The 22,465-nt window shown below is 41.0% G+C and overlaps 1 protein-coding gene across 1 annotated transcript in view; it reads right to left on the reverse strand.

Moving 5' to 3' along the window:
- LOC147338539 (neural-cadherin-like) overlaps nucleotides 1-22,465 on the reverse strand; it is a 326,059-nt gene that overhangs the window by 25,976 nt on the left and 277,618 nt on the right. The window contains exons 34-35 of the mRNA XM_086300701.1: nucleotides 14,312-14,492; nucleotides 5,237-5,481 (exon numbers count right to left, since the gene is read on the reverse strand). Of these exons, the coding sequence (XP_086156827.1) occupies nucleotides 5,237-5,481; nucleotides 14,312-14,492 (426 nt within the window). The remainder of the gene's footprint in view (nucleotides 1-5,236; nucleotides 5,482-14,311; nucleotides 14,493-22,465) is intronic.

A 22,465-nucleotide genomic window follows, 5' to 3' on the forward strand; every position in this document is an offset into this window, starting at 1 on the left:
TCCAAATTGCCCATAGGTGTGAATGCGGGAGTGAATGTGAGTGTGAATAGTTGTTTGTCTCTGTGTGTACCCTGTCTCTCGCCCTATGACAGCTGGGATGGGCTCCAGCGCCTCCCGCGACCCTGAAAAAGGATAAGCAGAAGCGAATGGATGGATGGAGAAATTCTAAAGTGGCTGTGACTAATATAATCTGCTATTACACATCTCTAACCCTACACTGACCTCAAGGCTTTATAACAGGACTTTACTAATGGGTTTGTTTTAGCCTAAACCATTTTTCCAAACTTTTGCAGGTTAAACCAGTCAAACAGGAAATAAAAGGAAGCCTTTAAAATGTTCCCAGTCAATCCTCCAATAGCAGCCTCTCAGTCAAGTGTGTTTCTGACACCACCGCCTCTTGAAAATTGATAGCAATCTAGCAAACAGCTGTTGAAATGTCTCATTCGAACTACAAATGTCAACTTGGTACAAATGGAAAGTAAAGTCAAGGATCACCCCACTTATTAAAGATTCATCCTCCAAGTATCACACACGTTAAAATGACTTATGTGCTGGAGGTGCTAGAATACACACACACACACACACACCAACTATGAAGCCTTCATGTTGTAGGAACCTCAGTACCAGCAGGCAAGGGAAAGCTCATAGCTGACCATATCAAACCACACAACAGATCAGGATCAAAGGGAATGAGCGAATATGAACGTTTTTGGGAGTAGAATTTGTCTTTAATCTTCACCAATCACAACATTCTCAGAGAACTGCTTTTGAGAGTTGCTGCCCTTCTTTTGTTCTTGCTATTCAAACATTTGGAGTGTGCACAAGAAATATTTGATGAAGGCTTAAAAAAAAAAAAGAAGTCTCTCTCGTCGCTACTTAAATTTCAGAGTGAGGAATGCTTGACCGATCGAGCGCAGGATGCTCTACCGACTGAAATTACTACCAAAGCCCCCGGAGCATTGATCTCAATTTCTGCAGGTTTGGGTAAACAGCACCTTATACGCCTACAAATCAAGTAATTAACACTTAAAACAGCGCTGAGCCTCAACAGGATCAAGGTTGGATGTCGCATTTAATATAAGCCCAGAGCCAAATTTGAAGGAAGATGTTGGAATGGAGGAGAAAAGAAAAGGAGAAACGATCATTTGAGTGTCTGGCTGGTCTCCGGGTGTGAAAGAGGTGCCCTGTGAATCACCAATGAGACAATCAGACATGGCCAGCAGCAGTGTGACACCAACACCATCTTCCTCACCACACATCTCCCACTTTTTCTTTCTCTCGCCGTGCTGCGCGCAGCCTCGGCTGTGCTATCTATTCAGCTCCCTCTTGTTTTCTTTTGGTATTGTGTGTCGTCCTGTTTTATTTTGCACTCCTCTGATCTGCTTTCTCTTCTTGGGCTGTGCTCGTCTCATACTGCTCTTTACTGTTCTGTTGTATTGTCCTCAATTAAACAACGGGAACATGTCATTGTACTGACAGCTCTCTGAGTACGACTGAGCCCGAGGCGCTTTCTCAGCAGAGGATCCTTCAGGGATTGGAATACAAAGCTAAAAGGTACAGGTGGATGAATATTCAACAAGCAAAAACATAAAGGAAAGAAAGAAAAATGTGGATTTTAACAACAGAAAATCAAACACCAGAATGTTTCAGTTGATCCGCTCACAGGCGAGACAAAGGGCTGCTATACAGCTTTACCTTTGAAATTTACTGCCTAAAGTCCAACCCAAAGACTCCATCCCACAGCCCCCCTCCCTCACCACCATCCTGTCACATTCAACACTTCAGGTGAGGAACGAGCTGCCAAAGATCGAGGTGCGAAAGGCTTCAGGTCCTGATGGCATCAGCCTCCGGAGGTGCTGCACAGACCAACTGTGTGGCATCATGGGATACATGTTCCCTGAAGCCTGAAGCTACTTTCCCCAGCCTGAAGCTGGGGAAAGTAGCACAGCTGTGGAAGACCTCCGGTGTGGTACCAGTGCAATAGACTACACATCCAAAGGACCTCATCAGCTACAGGCCGGTAGCACTGATCGTGCATCTCATAAAGACCCTTGAGAGGCAGTTCCTAAAATATCGCACCCTGTTTAGCTCTTCATTGGATCAGTTGCAGTTTGCCTACCAGCCTGGCATCAGGGTGGATGATGCCATCATCTACCTCCTGCACCAAGCTCTGACCCACCCGGAGAAGCCTGGAAGATTTCTCCAGTGCTTTTAACACCATCCGACCTCTGAGGGACAAGCTGGAGCTGTCAGGAGTGGACCACCACCTGTCCTAGTGGATACTGGACTACCTCACTGGTCGCCCACAGTAGATGAGGACACCCTCTACACCTCAAACTTCTCCATCAACTACCCAGGCTGCCATCTACAAAGGTTCTCTGATGACTCTCCCATCGCTAGCCTCATTAGGGTGAAGATATATCAGAGTACAGACAGTGGATTCAGGACTTTGTGGACTGGTGCCAGTGGAACCATCTCCTGATCAGACTCTGAGGAGACTGAGATCTTTTGGAGTGGCAGCCATCTCTAATGGTGTTGTCTGTTGGAACAGCAGCTAATCTATTGCTGAAAGGAAGCTGAAGCGGTTGGATAAGCTGATCAGGAAGGCCAGCTCTGTTTTAAGGTGGTAGGAGACAGAAGAACTCTGCATCACTCTTGGACAATGACTTTATGCCATGCATGAAGAACAAAGGAGCGATATCGGAGGTCACCACATGATCCAGTAGCTTGTAAGACCACCTTTAACACCAATAACTTCAAGTAACAGTACGGGAGTTTTTCCCCTGGTAACCCTTCCAACCAAGCCCTGCTTACTCAGTCCAACAGCTTTAACATTTAACATGCTAACTGTGGACTGTAGAGTCTGGGATGCAGCTCTTGGGCTTTTTGCAGTTTCTCTGAGTGTTGCCCAGTCTGACCTTGGGGAGACCGACCACTTCTGGGAAGTTTGCATCATTGTATTAACACACACCAGAAAGCTCCAGAGCCACAAACTGACATAACTACACTTTTATAGAGGTGCCGACACGTGCTAATGATCCATTAAAGAAGTGTTTGATTAGCAGAACCTGGCTGCTCTTTAACCTCTTAAAAATATTAAGAATGTACTTAATTTACAGGACTACATTATATATATATATGCACTGTGTATAGTACAGTTTTACATAGCAGTACAAACAGTTACTGTATAGGGATTCAGGTTGATGTAATTTAATGTGCTGAAAGGAGATCCCTGGATTTGGATCATTTACTCTGCTAATGCAGTGAGGCATCCTGTTAATCCAATGTTTCACTGAAGCCCTCCATCTACCTTTTAAAACGTATACAAACCAGATCATAATAGCTAATCTCGCTCACAATCCATCACAATTTACAGGCTACTGTAATATGTAAAGCACAGAGGGGTCGGCTGTACTGCACAAACTAATGAGAATTAACATCCATTGAGACATCAGAGAGGCTCACAGTCATATCCAGGACAACTTGATCCCATTTACCACCAAACAAAAGTGTTTGAGTTCAGAAGCATCGTGGTCAGCTGTAACCACGGTCATAAAAAGCATTGGGCATGTTGACATAATGGTGGTAGTAAGGATCCAACTAAGCTTTCCTAATGTGGGAGTCAACCAGTAAGACCACTCCCTCCACCATCATGACACACAAGATTATGACCATCATCGTCATCATAACAGGATAACCTAGGTACACAGATTAGTCCATGCAAACACTCATTTCATGAAAATCATAATCCGAACCAACACTTTGAGCAGCAGTTTTTGCAAAAAGGGAACGGTGACCATAAAATGACCATATATTCCTGTGACCTTGACCACAATTGTGTACAATTTTGATTAAATCTGACCAACACTGTAGGAGTAGCAAATCTTGTGAACTGAACGAACAGAGAGATGAATGAACAAACAGGCAACGGACGCCACAAGCTTCGGTCAGATGAGCTAAATAACTGAACTGTAATTACATCTGCAGATAAAGAAGATAAGCCTAAATAGGATTTGTCATGTTACACATACACAGTTACAAGCTTGGACGTCTTTTTGTTAACCAAAAGTTCAGAACACACACTTTTCTAAACAGTTTTTTCTACTCTTATCTGTATGATGTCAATGAGAGCAGATATCCTCATGCACTCATGAAACAAGCAGGATTCACAGAGGACCTACATTAAAAAAAAAAAATTCTTTTTTTCTGAACTATGAATGTAAAGCTACTTTAGTACAGTCTGAGAATAAATATGGCATCATGGGGGAGTATAAAAGGTCCTGCTCCAAGCTTTGGAATAACCTTCATTAGGAAGGGAGAGATGTGATATTAAAAAGCTTTCACAGACGTTCTTAAGATTTAGGTCAGCGAGGATCTCAATGTACCCTCAACTCTGTACAACAGATCCAACGAAGTAAACGAGCAGAATCATGCAGAATCTGAATAATCATTAAAAAGAATTCCCATCTGGTAAAATTCACACAAATAACTTGAGAAGTCTGATTAATAACTGCCTGAAAACTTCAGTGCAAGACTTGGAAACTTCTTGAGATCACGTCTGCAGAAACATTCATTCTTGATTAGCTGTCGTACAACTTCATTTTTGTTTGTTAGAGTATATTAAATCACGCAGTAAGTATTAGTTGCTTTACATGTAGAGTGACATAAAAAGTTATTTTAGAGTTACTGACCTCATGAAAATCAGGCTGTCATTTTGAAAACACTGATCGATAAAACGGAGCGCACCATCTTCGTGGGGTCTCTGTTTGTTTCCACACTAGACTTATAAACACATTAACTCCCACATAATAAAAAAAACGCCCTTGATTAGCTAATTACAAACACCTGGCGCTCTACCGTCGTACCGCTTTAGAGTGCACGAACTTTATGAATGAAAGCTTCAATTTTTTCAAGTGTCAGTTTCAAATCTATCGTGCACTCCACTGTCACATAATAGTAATTTTGTACTCATCAGTACTTTAATGAAAATTGCAGCATTTGTCAGCCTGCACACGAAGCAGATTCACCTCCGTGCTCCTCCCGCCTCGCTGCAGTGCGTTCACGATAACACTGCCCATGGCTGCATCAATACAGAGTTATAGCTTTAAACATTATATTAAGCATCATTATTGTTTCCAAATTGCTTATAGTTAGGATGGGAAGTATTGCCGTAGAAACACGACAGTAATACAGTCTGACAGATGTGCGTAACAGGCAGTACATTTACAGGACTTACCCAGTAAGGCCATGAAGCAGATACAGATGGCAAAGAGGGAGCTGAAGCTGAGGCCCACGTCCTCCCTGTATATGGCCAGTGTCGTCTCACAGCGGTGTCCTCGGTAACCCTCCGGGCAGTGGCAGGTGAATTTGGAGGGCGACTGGGCCACGCAGGTCCCGCGGTGACAGGGCCGCATAGCACAAAGGGTGTACACGCAAGACTTTTTGGTCCCGTTTACACTGATCATGTGACCAGGAGGACATCTGCAAAAGACAAGAGTTGGATAGAGACAGCAGGCGGTCAGGAACAGAGAAAACAAGCAAAAAAACCCACCTGTATATTTCATGTAGATTAACATTAGACATGTTCGTGACATTTGATAAGGTGAACAACATGAGAATAAAAAGAGAACTGTTACTGTTACCTCATCAGAATATACACTCCTCTTATATTATGTAGCTGTGAAAGTCAAACGTGACAGTGTGGCGAGTTCACAATAACTGGTGAGCCAAAAGCTCAGGTTTCAGAACATTTTTTCTCCATTGGTGGATCTGTAGACCTTTGTGACATCACAGAGCGAGGCTGAAATGCTGCAGTATTAACACTTGTTCCTCTCTGTCAGTTCTCTGATGTCCTGACCTCAGGGAAGAGGAAACAACGGTAGCATGAACGCTCTGCTTCAGCTATTATTCTGAAATCGAGGGCGATAAGACAGGACAAGGCACCGGAAGACTGGGAATTTTAGGAATGTGTGTAAATACTTAAAACTATAAATAAATGCATGTAGCGCAATTATTGTATTCAAATGATGTTTCTCTAAAACATACTTGAGCAAAGAAAGTGTGCAATAAAATAGTTGAACAAATGCAATTGACTAAAAAGTTACTGAAGTAAGCTGGCTTGTCATTATCTCCCTCTGGTCTTAACGGAGTTATTTACTACTTTAATAGGTGATCTTACACAGATGTACACTTGAACAGAGAACTGGACTGCAGGGGATGAAAGTGCTGACAGTGGCACTGGCAGTAACTAGGATGGTTTTATGCAGACAGGGGCACATTTTCTGCCTCACTTCAGAAAGCACTACTATAATTAAAAGCTCATTTGGGTGTAACAGTTCAAACAAACATTTTATGAGCCCATTAATTCACCATCCCATTCAAAGTCTATGGAAAAGCTCCAGGCTGAACATTTTGATGACATCAGAGTCGTACCTCTGCTCTCCGCAGATATGCTCGTCCTTATAAATATTGACTTAACTTTACTATGAAAGGAGCGACGCTAAATCCAAATTGGTGCTGTAATTCATCTCGTAACTGCTCTTTCTCAGCTACAGAAACTAACCCAGACGAGGCAGTAAAGGGTTAATTTCCTGTATCTTCTCCCAGAATCTGTCTCTGAATTATGTTCTTATCTGCTTAGCTATTTAAACTCACTGTGTGGGTGAGAGTCTCAGGAAATCTCAACGTTCGTTTTTAATGCAATTCCTTGAGGACACAGTTCGATTCAAAATCCATTTTTGATTCGATATGAAAGAAAGGCAGGAACTGTGCTTTGGCTTTTATTTTAGTACATTGTGTACCAACACCTTTGATTCCTTCTGTCATGAAATATAAGAATTCAGACCAAGAGAAAACAGTGGGGAGAAGACGTGTGAGAACAAGCAGGCTTTCATTTCACCCAGTCATTTATTTAAAGGCATTAACTTAGAGCGTTACCAAAGCACAAGGTTATGAGATCAAAGGCAAACTTCTAGACCAACATCATGGGCTAATTTTTTGGTAAACAATGGACGTTTATGTGTGTGATTGTACTAAGAAGTAAATAAGGCCGAGCTCTCTGTGGTGTTGTTGCTGCTGTGCTGTTTCCAGCAGTGAAGAAAAGACTCTCTAACATCTGCAGCACCTTTGAAATGAAAAAAGCTGAAATAAGTTTATTTTCTTCAACCAAAAGTTGGTAGATTATTATTTTTTGTTGGCTTCAGTGTGAAGGTGGCGGTCAGTCAAAACCGTTCAGCTTATGACGAAACGAAATGAAAACGTTTAATGTAAAAATCTCATTTAATCGAGACAGTTAAGACGTTGGACATCCTCTGTCCTCCAGTGCCACACGCTTGCTTGGCGAGAAAAAGGTTGCTTGTTTAATTCCAGGCAAAGACCCGAATTCTCTTTGTCAGGAAGGGCATCCGGCATGAAACCCTGCAGGGTCAAACATGGGGAGCTAACAGATGTGGCTTTTAAAAGAAGCTTTTTCATTGGGCCAGCTGATGTGGAGGTTTTCCAGGCATGCCCAACTGGGTCTTACCCCAGGGTAGACAGGGAACTTGTGGTGAATATACATCTATGAGCTGGGCGTCAGGATTCCCAAGGAGTAACTGGGAAAACCTGCTGGGGATAAGAATATCTGGAATACCTGCATGGGCCATGGTTTACACATATACTTTACCATTAATCGTTTGGTTAAATGCCCCAGACAACTTAATAACTTAACTAACTACTATTTGTGAACCAGGTGATCGCTGGGTGTGGTGTCAGTCTCGTCACCGTTTGGTTAATTTTTAGAAATTCTTTATTTTCAGACAGCAGTTTATGTTCACAGGACAAATATCAGAACAGATACGATGTTCTAATTTGTGTTACGACTCGGCTCAAAAGCCGCAACATAAAAAAGGAGATGAATACCAGAGTGTTAGTGAGAAGAGGTTTGGCTAAAATAGCTGGTGCCACCAAGGCAAAGACTAGTGAGCTTCTCGAAAGCCCGCCTCTGGTATGCTTCTATCCACACCTGACTGGGTGTGGCCAATTAGCAACAGGTGACCACACTGTGGAGATTAGGGGCTGCAGAGGGGCGTAACGTTTGTCTTTAACATGAAGGACTGCTGTTGACGAGGGGCACATTTTTCTTAATCCTAATCAAGCATAAAGTAAAAATACAAAAACCAGCGATTTGTGCCACGGTCCCCTTCTAATCTTCTAAAGTGGACTTGGTAGGTTTCTAATTTTCTCTGGCTAATAAAACCACAAGCAGTGAGCAAAGGACACAGGTGGCATCTGACAGCATGAGGTGATACTAGTCTGATATACAATATAGCTGTATACAAAAAAACTAGTCTTTACTAGTCTTTAGTACAGATAGAGTGATCACACACAAACCTTAAATATATGCCAGGATAGACTAACTTTTACTCTCTATGATTTTGAGAAAATGATTCTGTTGCCGGCTGGGGAGGATAATTATTTATGCAACTCGCTCTCGTTTTCCTCTAATGTCCATCTTGTACAGGATGCAGCTGTGAGGAGCTCTAACCAGTGCCAAAACAAGTAGATGCAACACTTTTTTTACCTTTTATGTTCTGCAGGACTTTTCTAAACTGTCATCTCATATAGCAGCATTTCAGAACGAGCTACCGCACATTCACCCCCACGAGAGTTTTCAGTCGTGGCTCCTACCCCAGAACTCAGGAGAACCATCTTAAGAACAAACGCAAAGTGGAATTACTTGTCCAAACCAACTGAAGTCAGCATCACCATTAAACCATTTTCACTGTTCAGTTTATTTGTTTTTGTTTGTTATTGCAGATGTAAATATCAGTTTTTAAAATGACCACGTTCCTATCGATCTGTTAGACATTTTAAAAAGAAAATTAATTTGTGCAAAGGATTATTATGCCACAATCATAGCCAAGCACTCGGGAATAATTGTAGCGCGGTTGGAGCCTGTGTAGGTGTTGAATACAGGACACCTGACTGTCTAACAGAAAACACAGCTTCTCTTATCATTACCTGTCATTAGCCATGACTGCAGTTGGTGCTATGAAGAGTGCCTTATCATAACATGGAGCCTGTGTGCACTGTAATCAGTGACAGGTGTGGAGCTGTTAGACTTTCTGAAGCATGATTAATAATATTTTTTTATTTCTCTGGTGATAGAGATGTTTTTCATCTCAATGTTATGCTGTCATGCAGCTTGGGAATTCTGTTGCTTTTCTTAATAATGTGCTCTGGTAAATAAATAGTAAAGGTAAAAATAGAACTTAAAATATGAAATGTGCTCACAAAGTTCCACAACTCTGTCTATAAATAAAAAAAAAACTCAAAATATTGTTTTTTATTCTGCTGATCTCTGCTTCACGATCATCTCTTTGTGCGTCTCTCCATGACTGAACCCATTTTTGATCACTTACTAGAGTCCACTTCTGACCACATCTGTTTGGGCTCTAAGATTTCAACATGCCTCCTGGAAATCTTTTGAGGAATACCGACACTTCTGCATGAAACCGACTCTCTTACAGTTGGTGATGAGAGCTGGGTCTTTGGCTTCGATCACCCGGAAACCAGCGAGTGTGCGACACTGAAGGTGGCACATTATGTTAGAAACATGTGCAGCATGAATTTATTCCTTAGGGTCAAAGTGTCTGTCTATAACTTCTAGTATATTGTTAACTATCCTACTCACTAACATCGCCCATCCTCAGAATTATGTTTAGATTTTAGAGCTTTTATTTTAACATAATGGATGAGCAGCAGTGGGCTTTGCAGAAGGCAAGTGGTCAGAATGATAGGGTTCGTCTAAAATATCATTAATTTAAAGCTTTTGCAAACTACTTGCCATCCTTCCTGTGCCTGCATGGCTGAGATACAGAGACGTGGCAAATGTAAAATCAAAGTTTTTTATTTATTTTTTTTATCTTGTTGTGAGGCCGGTTGGATGTGCTGCCATATTCTCTGAAACGCCTGTGGAGACGGCTTATGGTTGAGAAATGAACATTCAATGCACGGGCGACAGATCTGGTTGACATTCCTGCTGTCAGCATGCCAGTTGCACGCTCCCTCATTGCTTGTGGCATCTGTGGCATTTTGCTGTGAGACAAAACTGCACATTCCAGGGTGGCCTTTTGTTGTGGGCAGTCTGAGGTACACCTGTGCACTACTCATGATGTCAGATCAGCATCCTGATGTGGCACACCTGTGAGGTGGGATGGATTATCTCAATATAGCAGATGTGCCCACTACCACACATTTGGACTGATTTGTGACCACTGTTTGGGAGGGATGGTTATATTGTGTATCTGGAATGAATTTTAGGTCTCTACGTCCATCCCATGGGGAATGGGAGCAGTAACAAAGGTGTTGCGTTTATATTTTTGTTGAGTGTAGTACTGTCTCCGTTTCCCCTCGTGAAGCAGTCGGTGCTCTGACAGATGCTTCGCCTCCACAACTGGAGGTCTGATCTGACGCCACAATAAGCTTCAATTAAACACAGTTTCGACTTTTTGATCCCCTCGACTATCCCCGCTTAGATGTGAAACAGTTATACTCTCTGTCTCCATTTACGTTTATGATAACCTGACTACAAACAGTGAATTTGTCATATTTTCTCTTTTCTTAAATGGAAAAAAAAAAAGGATCTGACAAATCTGACTGTGTCCCTATTTATTTGAGCCCAAATGCAGCATTAACAGCAATTACTTGACTATTTGACGGTGGCCCTCCAGTTAGCTTCAAACACTTGGGCATGGAGTGCTCACTGCCAACATTTACTACCCTTTAATCATGTTTCAAGGTTCAGGTCAAGTACTGGAAAGAGAACAAGGCGAACAAATAAGCACTAGGAGAATAGAGAGTGTGTGTCTATGTGTGTGTCTGTGTGTGTGGCCGCGCTAGGGAGGTTAAAGCGAGATGAGAACCATACAACCCAAGAAATGGAGGGATAGGAGGGGCAGAGTGCAAGAATGAGAGCCATTGTAAAAGAAGAAAAAATAAATTGGTGGATAGATGATGTGGGTGAGTGGATGAGTGGATGAGAGGAGTGGGAAAAAGGGGAAAGGCCAGATTAAAAGCTAGGAGGTTGCACACACTGAATAGAGGCTGATGTTTCCAATGGCAGAAAAATAGCTGAGATTAGTGGATGTGGCTAAGAGCTCTCCGTGTTTGATTCGCTCTGTGCCACAGGAGAGGGTTGTTAGCGCGCTGCAGCTTTTCGTTGCACGACATTTCCCATTTCCCACCGACAAACTAAGCCTTTTAGAGAAATTAACGCAGTAGTGCGTGTGAAACGTTGATCAAGCAAATGGGTGAATCCGATCAGGGTGAGAGGGGTTGAAAAAATTAATGTTGTTTTTACCACATTTAGTGGCCGAGCAGGTGGGTTCGCTGCATTGTGCGTTATGTTTGAAAGGGGGACAGGACTGCAGCTTTCTGTGGGTTTCAACTTTTGAAAGTCTGTCTGATGCCAACTTCAGACAGAAAATAACGGTGCCCAGAGTTCAAAGGCATTTGGGCCAGTAAATATACATGAATTTTCACAAATGTATTATTAGCAAACATTCTTTCTGTGCAAGCATTTATTTTAGGCAAATTGTAGTGAGTATATTAATGTAATGATGTGATCATATTAAAATGCCTTTTACCACATTAGAAAAAAGTATCATATTTAGATTTGGTTGATTTTCCCCTCAATGTAGTTTCCTTGGGAAGGAGTTCTTCCAGGACCTCTCCTGTTTTGAGTCTGAACCCGACTTTCAGAGAGCACTAATCAGTGATGCTCACTGGACCTCCTCCAGCATGTCCAAAAGTACAGCTCAGGCATGCACGTTACAGCAGACCATGTAGGGATAGTTTCATGTCCATGAAATTCAAAAAGACATGCACACTCACGGCCTGTTGTACTGACTAGAAATAAACTGTTTAGTCTCTGGGTCTGAGAGATCCTGCTCAAATCACCAGCAATAATCCTTGAAACTAAAGTAAAGTCGGCTTGATATTGAAGTTGATGCTTGCTCTCTGCACACGTCTGATTTCCATGGTGCATACGGTCAAGCCACGCTAGAAGTGGTCCAAAGATGCACAAGTAGATTAGCTTGAACGGCCCGCTAGCATGCGCTACCAAAAATAGTGCTTTGTTGTGTATCTGACGGACGAAAGCCAAACCAGTTCCACACCACTGAAGTTTCTGGTTCATCTGTTTCATTCAACGATCCGCTTTCGCTCTTCTCATTCTGCGTCGCAGCCATGTGCGTACGTAAACAAAGGCACCGCGCATGCGCGTTTTGCCCATATTCTATCGCGATATTTCATTTTTCATTTTCTTATCGTTGCCCAACATTACACCGGTATTACCGTGAACGGCATGATCTAGCCCAGCCCTACTCCTGGGTAAGGTGTTCTGGGCACGTCCTACCTCTCAGCAGGGCACCTTACCCAGGACATGCTGGAGAGATTATATCAATCAGCTGGGCTGCGAATGCATTGATGTTCCCCCAGATAAGCTGGAGGGCGTGGCCCGGGACAGGGAGGTCTGGGCTTCTCCGCTTAGGCTGCCACCCCTGTGACCCGGCCCTGGATGAAGGGAAGTCAATGGATGGATGGGAGGAAGCTTTTCTCTGATAATAGTGTATACATTTCACCGTACTGGATTATTTTACATGACTTTCATGTCATAAAAGTCTACAGATCAGTATTTGAGACAGATATAAGATGATTTCACTGTCACAGGTTTAGCAGCTGCTCTGAGCCTGTGGCTAAGGAACTCAGTAACTTTATTTCTCATTCATGGAGAAGATAGTATTTTCAACAGGAAACTAAATGAGCAAATAATTTGCAATGGCCTTCAACCAGTTTGGCACTTGGAGGCTGCCTGGTAGTCGCCTTGCATTTATTGCTCCTGATTTTTAAAAAAAAAGTTTAATAAGAAAGAAGCATCACAAAAAAACTGAGTTAATTGAGACTGTGTGTAAAATAAAATTCCACATCCCTGAAAGGATTTGTTAATTGGGCCTGTAGAGAGAAAGCAAAAGAGTAAATTCAGAAGGAATTGCTGAGAATTAGCTGGAGGTAGTTTGTGATTTCTTTCCATGTTTAAACCACCAAAGCAATCAGAGTCACATTCAGTAATCCTGCATTTCTATAACTCCAAACTTAATAAAGAATGATCCGAACTGGTGCAGCAGAGGCTGACGTATCTTGACTTTTACGTCTGGATCCTACAATTCCCATAATGCAGCTCCCTGCTATAATTTTGTTAGACCTGATGAATGACCACAGCTCCCGCTCTCATACACACACGGTTTTATTGCAGGCCCAACTGAGATTTCAGACATGCCCTGAAGTCATAGAAAGATATTACAGAACCCTTTTCAGAGTCTGAGAGTCAAACAAGAAAAGTGCTCATTGTGTGAAATCATTTTTAGACAAGAAATACCCAACATTTACTACCTCGTCTATCTATCACTGTATATAGTGATGGATGGGCATGGCTGCACGCACGTTGCTTAGGGATTCTGTTGCCTGTGCACTGAATGACTGGCATTAATTTATTCATAACATGATTAAAAAGTAAAAAAGACACGAGGAATGTGGTCAGATTATAGCTCCCATTATATCATTAGATCACCTGAGATCTGTTCAGGGTTTGGGATGGATTATTGCTCATTTTAATGTAATTTTCATGTTTGGGACATCCAAATGGGGAATTCTGGATTGATTGTAATTTCAAAATGCACGAGGTTAATGTGCTTTCTTTTTTTTAGCACGTATGCCACCATTTATAGTACAAGAAACAAAGAGCTCATGACCTGGTGGATGTTTAAAACTGCTCTGCTCCACTCCCACACATTTCAGACCATGTTGAAACTGTTACAGATTCCAAAAGAGTCAGTCTGCTGTCCTTCTTGTTCCAGTTTTGCAAGTTGTTGTACAGGATGCCAGTGTGGACCTTTTCTGGTCTTCCTTTACTATTTGCTTTGAATTGGCTGCCGTGCATTCAAACATCCTTTGTGTTTGTACGCACGAGCAAATGTGTGTTTTGTTAGAAAATGGTTTCCATAGAATTTGCACAGACATTTTAGCTTTACAGTAAATAAAAGCTCAGGGATGCTTTTTCTTTTGCAGTTTTAAGTGGGTCAGGGCTGGGTTTTTTCAAAGCATCTTTATATGCCTATGAACAAAAATAATATCCATGTCAGAGGCTGAGAAGTGGTTTCAAAGGGAGCAAATGGGTTTAAACGCAAGTGTTTTCATGCTTTTCACTCACAAGGAAGAGCGTGTGTGCTCGACTGTGCAATTGCATTCGGTATGCGTGGGTTTGTGCGCGTACCTGCATTCGTGCACTCTCCACAAGTCAACGCAGGTAAAAGGGGGGCTACATTGGTTCCTTTTGCAGGAGTCAGATGAGCACCCAACAGACAGGCCTTGTACGCTGACCTGGGAAACCCCATCTCGTGGCTGGCTGTCCAGCGGCATGTAGCGACCATTGAGGCGTAGATCCCTCATGCAGCCTGCAGAGAGAAGAATGGAAACGAGGGTTCAGCGGAACAACAAACAGACTTTTTATTTGCATTTATGTACACGGACACAAAATGAGAGCAGAGCTCTGCTCGTGTACCTGGTAACAAATAAACTGCTGGCTCCAGTTCTACCACTTGAGGCATAAATCCACCCACTCACATTTTGACGTCTCCAAGATTTAGCAAAATTCCTCTTTTGCTGCAACAATGTCTAGTGAGCTTTTGAGTGTCAGGTATTTAGAGCAGAATCTAATAATCCGTCATTCATAATGTTGTGGATAACAGGAAAATATTTGTGTTGGATACTTTATTATGTTCTCCGCGATGCGCTGACAACTTAGATGTGTCACTCGGGCAAACACCTGCTAAACTGTGCTAAAGGGAGTAAATACATTTGAAAGGCTCATTTTTATTTTACTCCTACTTCTGGTTTATTACAGTTTGGTTTTTTTTTGGATTTTGGCAACTGTTTCTAATCCCCGACTCCTTTTTTTCCTATATCAGAATTAAAGCAAACACCCTTCACAATGAGGCTCCCAGACCGACTGTAAAACATATTTACCAAGCAAAGAAGCAAATAAAAGAACGTGTAGGTAAGAACTCAATAGGATTTATATCAATTAATACTACAAGAAACAACCAGCTATAAGTCACAAAGTAAAACCAAAGTGGTTATTGTATTATTGTTGTTACTCTACTGTTGTTTTTATATTACCTCAAGTCTCATCTGCTTGAATAAAGAAAGAGCTCCCCATTAAGGAAAAGCTGTTGATTTACAGCTCAATCCATGTTTCTACCTTCACAAACGGACATGAACTGAAGTGACTGAAATGAGTTTTCTCCTAAAGGTTCGTCCTCAGAGACAAGACGAGGAGCTCAGGTATTCTTCAGGGGCTCAGAGTATAACCGCTCAAGAATACCTGAAGCAGCTTCAGCACTTGACTAGGAAGCCTCTTGCCCAGCTTTTTGGTGAATTGTTTCGGGCATGTCCGACTGTGTGGAGTCCCTGTGGCAGACCTGGGACATTCAGGTGAGAACACACCATGTACCCAAGAGCTGGTACAGGGTACAGTGGATGGATGGGTGGATCAGGAAGTATTATGGTAAGTCTTTAGGAACTGTATCATGCAATAAGATGATCTTTTCAAACTGTTAAATCCACACATCTGAATGATTCTCAGTTATCACAGCCAGTACTGATGGCCTGCACACACACTGACATAAAACCTTTAAACCAAGGAGCAAAGGTGATTTGTTTCTTTAACCTCCTAGGACCTGGCGTCCACATATGTGGACATCACATTTTGGGTTATTTAGACCAAAATACTCAATTTTGCTCTACAAGGGCCTGATATCCACTTACGAGGACATTATGCTGCTACTGTTCTATCGAAATTTTAAACAAATATCCTCATATGTGGCTCTCATTTTTCTTAAAAACAAAAATAAGGTAAAAAAATCTGGTAATTCTTTGTTTTTACATTCATCAGGTCCCAATATGCCCAAATATCAAAGAGAAATTAAAAATGCATGTCGTGGAAGAGTTCGGGTCTTAGGAGGTTAAATTTAGGGCAACTGAGTTTCTTTGTAATGAACATGGGAAAATAAATCACAAGTAATTTATAATCTAAATATTTACGGTTCATTTAATATGAAACTTTTACTCTTAAAAAACATACAAAATTCTTAAGTTTTTGTGGAAGTTACTATTTGATGAGATCAAACTGAGCTGGATGCAGTCCATGAGCTAAAGCTAGTTTGACACCAGTGGTCAAACTATCAGCTTGTTGCTGCTTTATGGTTTGAGTTAGCTCGAAAGTAACCCCACTGCTGAGAGACTGTATCACACAGCAAGTTTTGAATCCACAATCGCTGTAATTAGAACTGTGTGAGCACTGCTTGATGTTTAAAGGAGTCTTATTAAATTTCTACAGGGAAGCACAAGAGATGGAGAAACCCAGGAGGGAACAACGGAGAGAGAAACATGAAGAACTCAAACAAATTAAAATTACTTAAGATTTAAAGACAATGATACAGAGGAAAGAAAACTGTGGAGGTCTAATTGAGCCTATATATTATTTAGGATACCCCAAATTGAGAGTAAGCAAATCTCTATTAGCTGTATTTTGTTCTGTTTTATTCAGTTATTGGGCAGCAAAGATGTCACGTTAGTGTAGGAGCAGTTTAAAATTGACTGCTTGAAAAAGTTCAATAAAATGGCAATGCTCTTATTTAACAGCAACATCCGATTCGGGCATTCTACATTATCTTATTACGTCTACTCCTGTTTGTCTAAGTGACAACATATATTTATGGTATTTGTGTTTTCATCCCTTAATTGCTAAGCTGGCATATTCAGCTATCAATTCATCTCCCCTGTCATTTTTTGAAGAGAGACATCCCCCAAAAGCAAACACAGTCGTGCACAGATATTCACTTGGCCTGCCATCATCTATCAAGTGTACCTCTTCTGAAGGGAAGTGCTTTTAAAATCCGTTTAATAAACTCATGCATTGTCTTTTATTGCCCGAAGCAAAGCTGTCTACATCTCTCACTGTCTAATATCTGGGAGTTCTCTGCCTCTCTTTCACTTTGTGTCTGTGGCTCGTGGTTCTGACCTCTTCCTCTCTCATATAGCATCTTTCCTTTTTCCATCCGTACCCACGCTTATTTTCTCTCTCTCGATATTTCAACTGAATCTGCCAACATTTGTGTTCGTACAGTACGGTATGTGCATGAGTCAGTCTGTTGTCTCTCGTAGGTCCCAGTTAACAATGCAAACCTTAGTGTCTAATTCTACTTTGTTCACATTATTCCTTTGTGCCAACATCAGGTTCCAGTATGAACGGGTTACGGTCCTCAACTGATCCAAATAGGAACAATGGACGATGTTGTTGTGCTGAAGTAATCATGGAGACCGCTGGAGTCAGCGTCTACAGTTGTATTTCTTACAGCTTCAAGCTAACATGCAGCAGAGTAAATCGGACTCCACTTTTCAAGAAGAAATGCCTGCTGCTGCTTCTGCAGGGAGATAGACGAGGATGCGATGTCAAAGCCGGGAGTGATTAGATGATGACTTGTGACCTCACTGAGACAGATTTCATATAAAATTTCAGCATGTGAAGAACCACTTTTAACTACATCTGCCAGCACGTCTCTGCAAAGTCATGGCCAGACACTGAATTCAGACAAATGGCACAAAAAACTCAGATCTGTTTGTTCAGAATGAGGCCACGTTAAAAAATAAATAAATGCCCCCTTTTGTGTGGGAATTCATAACACTGAAGGTGAGCTGATATTGTTCCATGTAAAATAAACAAACAGCACAAAGCAGTTTCAGCTTATTCAAACTGTTAGCATGTTCGCATGGCACAAATGAGGTTAAAATTAAAAGAGCGCCTGGACGGCTGAGCCTGGAAACAGGAACTTTGAGAAAAATGGAACAAAAGTGTAACAAATATAACAAAAAAAGTGTGTGTACTGTTTAGTGCTAATGAAGCCGTCCCACATGTGATGCTCACCCATCCCATGGGCACTTTATTCCACCTGTATTTTGAACTCAACACTGAAAGCATCCATCACTTCCATATACAATTTCAGATTAAGATTTTCATAGTATATATTTTTTGAATAGTAATTTTTTTAACTTTACTTTTTGAATGCAGCACTGAACTGTGTTCACTTGCAATGGCTTTCCATACACGTCCCTGAGCCCATTCAGTGTTTTCCACGATAGAACCATCCCTGCTTTTACTGAAACGCAGCATGAAGGGCTAAGGTGCCTCGAGGTGACTGTTGTTGTCATTAAGTGCTGTATAAATAAAAGTGAACTGAACTGAATTGAATCAAAAATGATGCCATGCAGTTTGTGTCCTTGGACCATGTGCATAGAGATTTCTCAGTCTTTTAATGATATCATACGTATACCTTCAGTGGTGAAATCCTTTGGAGTTTTGCGCTGTAAAACGTTGCTGTCATGTCCTTAGCTAACTTAAAAAGCTGTTCCTGTCAGGGTCCCTGCGGCGTGGATCCCGGGTTTTGAGTTTTTTCTAGTTTTGTGCTTTCATTTATCCTATTTATGATCCTGTATTTTTTAGTGTTCACATTTAGCTTTTTGTTCTTTCTTTGTGTCTGTAATTCTCATTATTTCCTTGCTTGATGTGAGTTCTTTTGTTGAATTGCATGCCTTTAGTTAAGTGCTCCAGCTCAGAAGGTTCACTCTGAGTTTTTGGTTTTATGATGGGATTATGTGTGAGCTCCATAGCCTTCTGTCTGAAGTGCTATGTTTATCTTACTTACACTTATGAGTTTCCTGTTTTCTGTGCCTTTAGTTCCATACTTGTTTCAGTTGATGACAGCTTCTTAGTTCCTGTTCTATTTTAATAGCATCTCGTGTGCCTGGTATTGAGTTTAACCTTCCTTGTCTATTTTACTTGATTTGTTGCAGCTGTGTTCCCTGGTGTTTTCCATCTTCTTAATTACCTGGTGAGCACTTATTGTGTTTGTTGCCTCTTTCCCACATGGCACTGTGTTTCCATGTCCTGTTCTGTGTAGTCCTCTGGCTTAAATCCTTGTCCAGCATATATATTTTTCCCTTTATCAGCATTAAAAATAGTTTGTTGAGTTCAGCTTGTTGCTGCTTTATGGTTTAAGTAAGTTATCCTGAGTCCAGTTCTGAACCTGATATAATTTAATATATTATATATACAGACATCTGACTAGTTGTGTTTAGAAGTCTTGAAGTTTTTGGGAAAAGTGGACCTTAAATAGCTGTAAGAATAACATCAATGTAATCTGACACCCACTCGCGCACACTATAGCACATACACAGAAAAAACTACAACACACACACACACACACACACACACACACACACACACACACACACACACACATACAGAGCTGTAGGGACCATGGCCATCGTCCCAGCTAACAATAAAACTGCATTTGGATGAATTAACCATTAAAGTGTCATATCAATCATTCAGTAATACATAAAAATGTCACAATTCTCTCTTGAAAAAAGCACACATGAATAGATAAAACAACCTATTTTTGGCAGCACTCCTCAGAAAAAATACTTGCTAAACTGCCTGAATGAAACACCACCCCTTTCACCTTACCCTGTGACACATCAAACACATCACATTATCTCTTTCTTCCACACACTCAGACAAATTATATACACCAGAGCCTGGATGGTGTTTAGATGGTGTCGAGCAACAACAATTCTTCTGTGTTATTTTGCCACGGTGCGATCCATCAGAGAAATTCTGGAAGATTTATATTGTTGTATGCCATAACCTTTTCCTCTATTCCCCGAAGAAGATGTTAACCCTTAATGATTCAGCCCTGCTCACATCCATCTGCCTTAGATTTGTGTAAACTCTGTGGGCAAATTTATGACTGACTTTTGTTTTCTGCAGAACATAAATATATATTGTTTTCTGTACAGAGAAACATCCCTACAAAAAAGTAGAAACAAGCAATTACTAGGTTAGTTAATGGTACTCAACAATCCAGTTTACACAGCCCAGTTAGTGTTGTGAAAAAGGACTCTGTAACGTGGGTGAATTTTACTTTCTCCTCAAACTTTTCACAATAATTATTTATTGAGAAAAAGGCACAATTAATGGTTACATTTCTTTAAAGTTTTACATTTTTCTTTTTCTGTGTTTACCACCTTGGCAATTAAAAAATGTTTTTAATTATTTTCAGGATTTGGAATAACACTGAGCAGTTTACTGATGGGGACAAGGAATGCAGCTACGCTATAACAACAACCCACTTGGGACAGAAACAACAACACCTCAACTCAAACAAATTAGTTCTAGAAGTAAGACTCGACAAAATGTGCAGATTAATTTCAACTACTTTAAGGATTTGCTCATTTTTGTACCACAGAGGTTTTAAAAACTTTTTTCTCTGCAACTTGGACTTGTATCACCAGCTTTGCTGTAGCACAATTATACTTATAGTAGTGTTATATTGTAACTATTTGGGGGATAAACATTTGCAACTTGCATTTCCTGGTGAGTGTCACTGACCAGTCTTTAGGTCTGCTTGACTGCCATCGACCTCCAGCAACCACTCACCAACTGGTTGGACAGCTTTCCCTCATTAACAGTGTTGGGACTGTGTCATTGCTGAACACATATGGATACACTGGAAGAATATCACCTATTTAATTTGTATTATGACCAAAGAAAATGTAATCACAGTCTATTTAACTGTGACAGAACCACCAACTTTGCACAAATCTGCACGACATCAATATGCTGCTCTTTCACTCAGACTATGTATGGTTTCTTTAACTCAGAGTAATAAATCACCCTGAAAGAGCAAACAATGTTTTACTGCTATTTCATTTTTAGGATGGCAGGAAAAAGCAGCAGCTTTACAGAAATGAGAAAAAAATGACATTTAAATATTTAGTCATTAGCGTGCCGCAGTTCAGAAAATCTCACTACTGCAGTTCAATTCAAGAAGAGTGAAGCCATTAATTTAGTGTTATAAAATGAAATATAGGTCCATTATTCAGTACAAACAAAACCTATCAGCTAAATATTTTCATCCATCAAATCATCAAAGCATATTTTACAGTTGTTACTCATAGAAATGAGGTCGTAAAACGTGACAATTTATAAATACAGGGAGGGAGAGCAGAAAGTAACAGACTGTAACCGTCGGGCATCTGTCCACATCTGGAGAATCAGTCTCTGAGAGTCTGCGCTGAGCAGGTTTGTTAGAAATGCCAACGCCGACCCGAGTGATTACTGAGATATCGGTATCGATTTGCTCTGAGGGTCACTCAAAAAAGCTTCTTGTTGTCCTTGCAGAATGTTGTGCTTCGGTCTCTCCCGAGCAGACGTACCCCACAGCTCCTGAGTTTGAATCCAAAGTAACTACTATAAGCCTGGCTGGGAAGTGCTACTTAGGAGCTCATATTACAAAGATACAAAATAATTTCAGATTTTCATTTCTTAACACCTGGGGCCAGACCTATAAAATAATATAAATTCACATCTAAAATCCTCTGCAGGCACACAGGCAGAAATGTGTCCATGCACTATTTTCTATGTTATCTTCTAAAGCCGTGTCCTCTTAATGACAGTCAAGTATATTTTGGCATTTATGTTGTATTTTTTCATCCATCAAAAAGACGATATAATTAATTTACTGTAGTACAATCCCTTCACTTTTGTTTTGAAGCTTCAGTTGCTGGTAACCAGCTACACTGTATGACCAAACGTTCTGAGCCACCTGCACATTACACCTACAGGCACTGTAGGCTATGGAGGCCCATACCATCAAGTTCCCAGAGCTCTTTAAACAATTAATTATTTTTTCAACCTGAAATTCATTGGCTTTGGCTTATTTTCTGTGAAGAACATAAATCCGAACTAATTTTCAATGACCGCATACTGTACCTCCCCCCACGCATTTACATTACATACAAGGTGTTCGGGTCCACTGGACCCAGGTCTAATAAAAGTGTTGAAAGTGCAGGTCCTGTGTTCCCACACTCTGTCCTCCTCCTTTCTGGTGCTGCTGATAGTGTTTTCTTCCCCTCCTGCTCCGCACAAAGTTGCAACATTGTTGAAAATTCAACTATCAACACCGTCTGCTCTTACATTCCCGCACATTTTACCCTCTTTCTTGAGGGATCCAAATTTTATTTTCTCATACCCTGTCCCACCTGCAAATTAGGGGCATAATACTATAAATAAGACTTTGCCAGTGTGGTTCTTTATCACAACTGATCAAGATGGCAAAAGATTATCTGCTGCGAGGGCCATCCAATTGATTTTGGAAGAGAGAGAGGCTTCGGATGATGATGTTGACAAAGAGGTTTCAGAATATTTCACATTTCTGAAAATTCAGAGTCTGACAGTGACTTTGAAGAAGAGGAGGTTGAGCATCATTTAGTAACAAAACGAAGACGAGTACCCCATCAGCAGCCA

The sequence above is a fragment of the Aulonocara sp. 'chitande type north' Nkhata Bay genome, linkage group LG1 (assembly GCF_057382095.1).
Source record: "Aulonocara sp. 'chitande type north' Nkhata Bay isolate Kocher_YH1m ecotype deep benthic linkage group LG1, A_spYH_male_GT1.1, whole genome shotgun sequence".
NCBI lineage: Eukaryota > Metazoa > Chordata > Actinopteri > Cichliformes > Cichlidae > Aulonocara > Aulonocara sp. 'chitande type north' Nkhata Bay.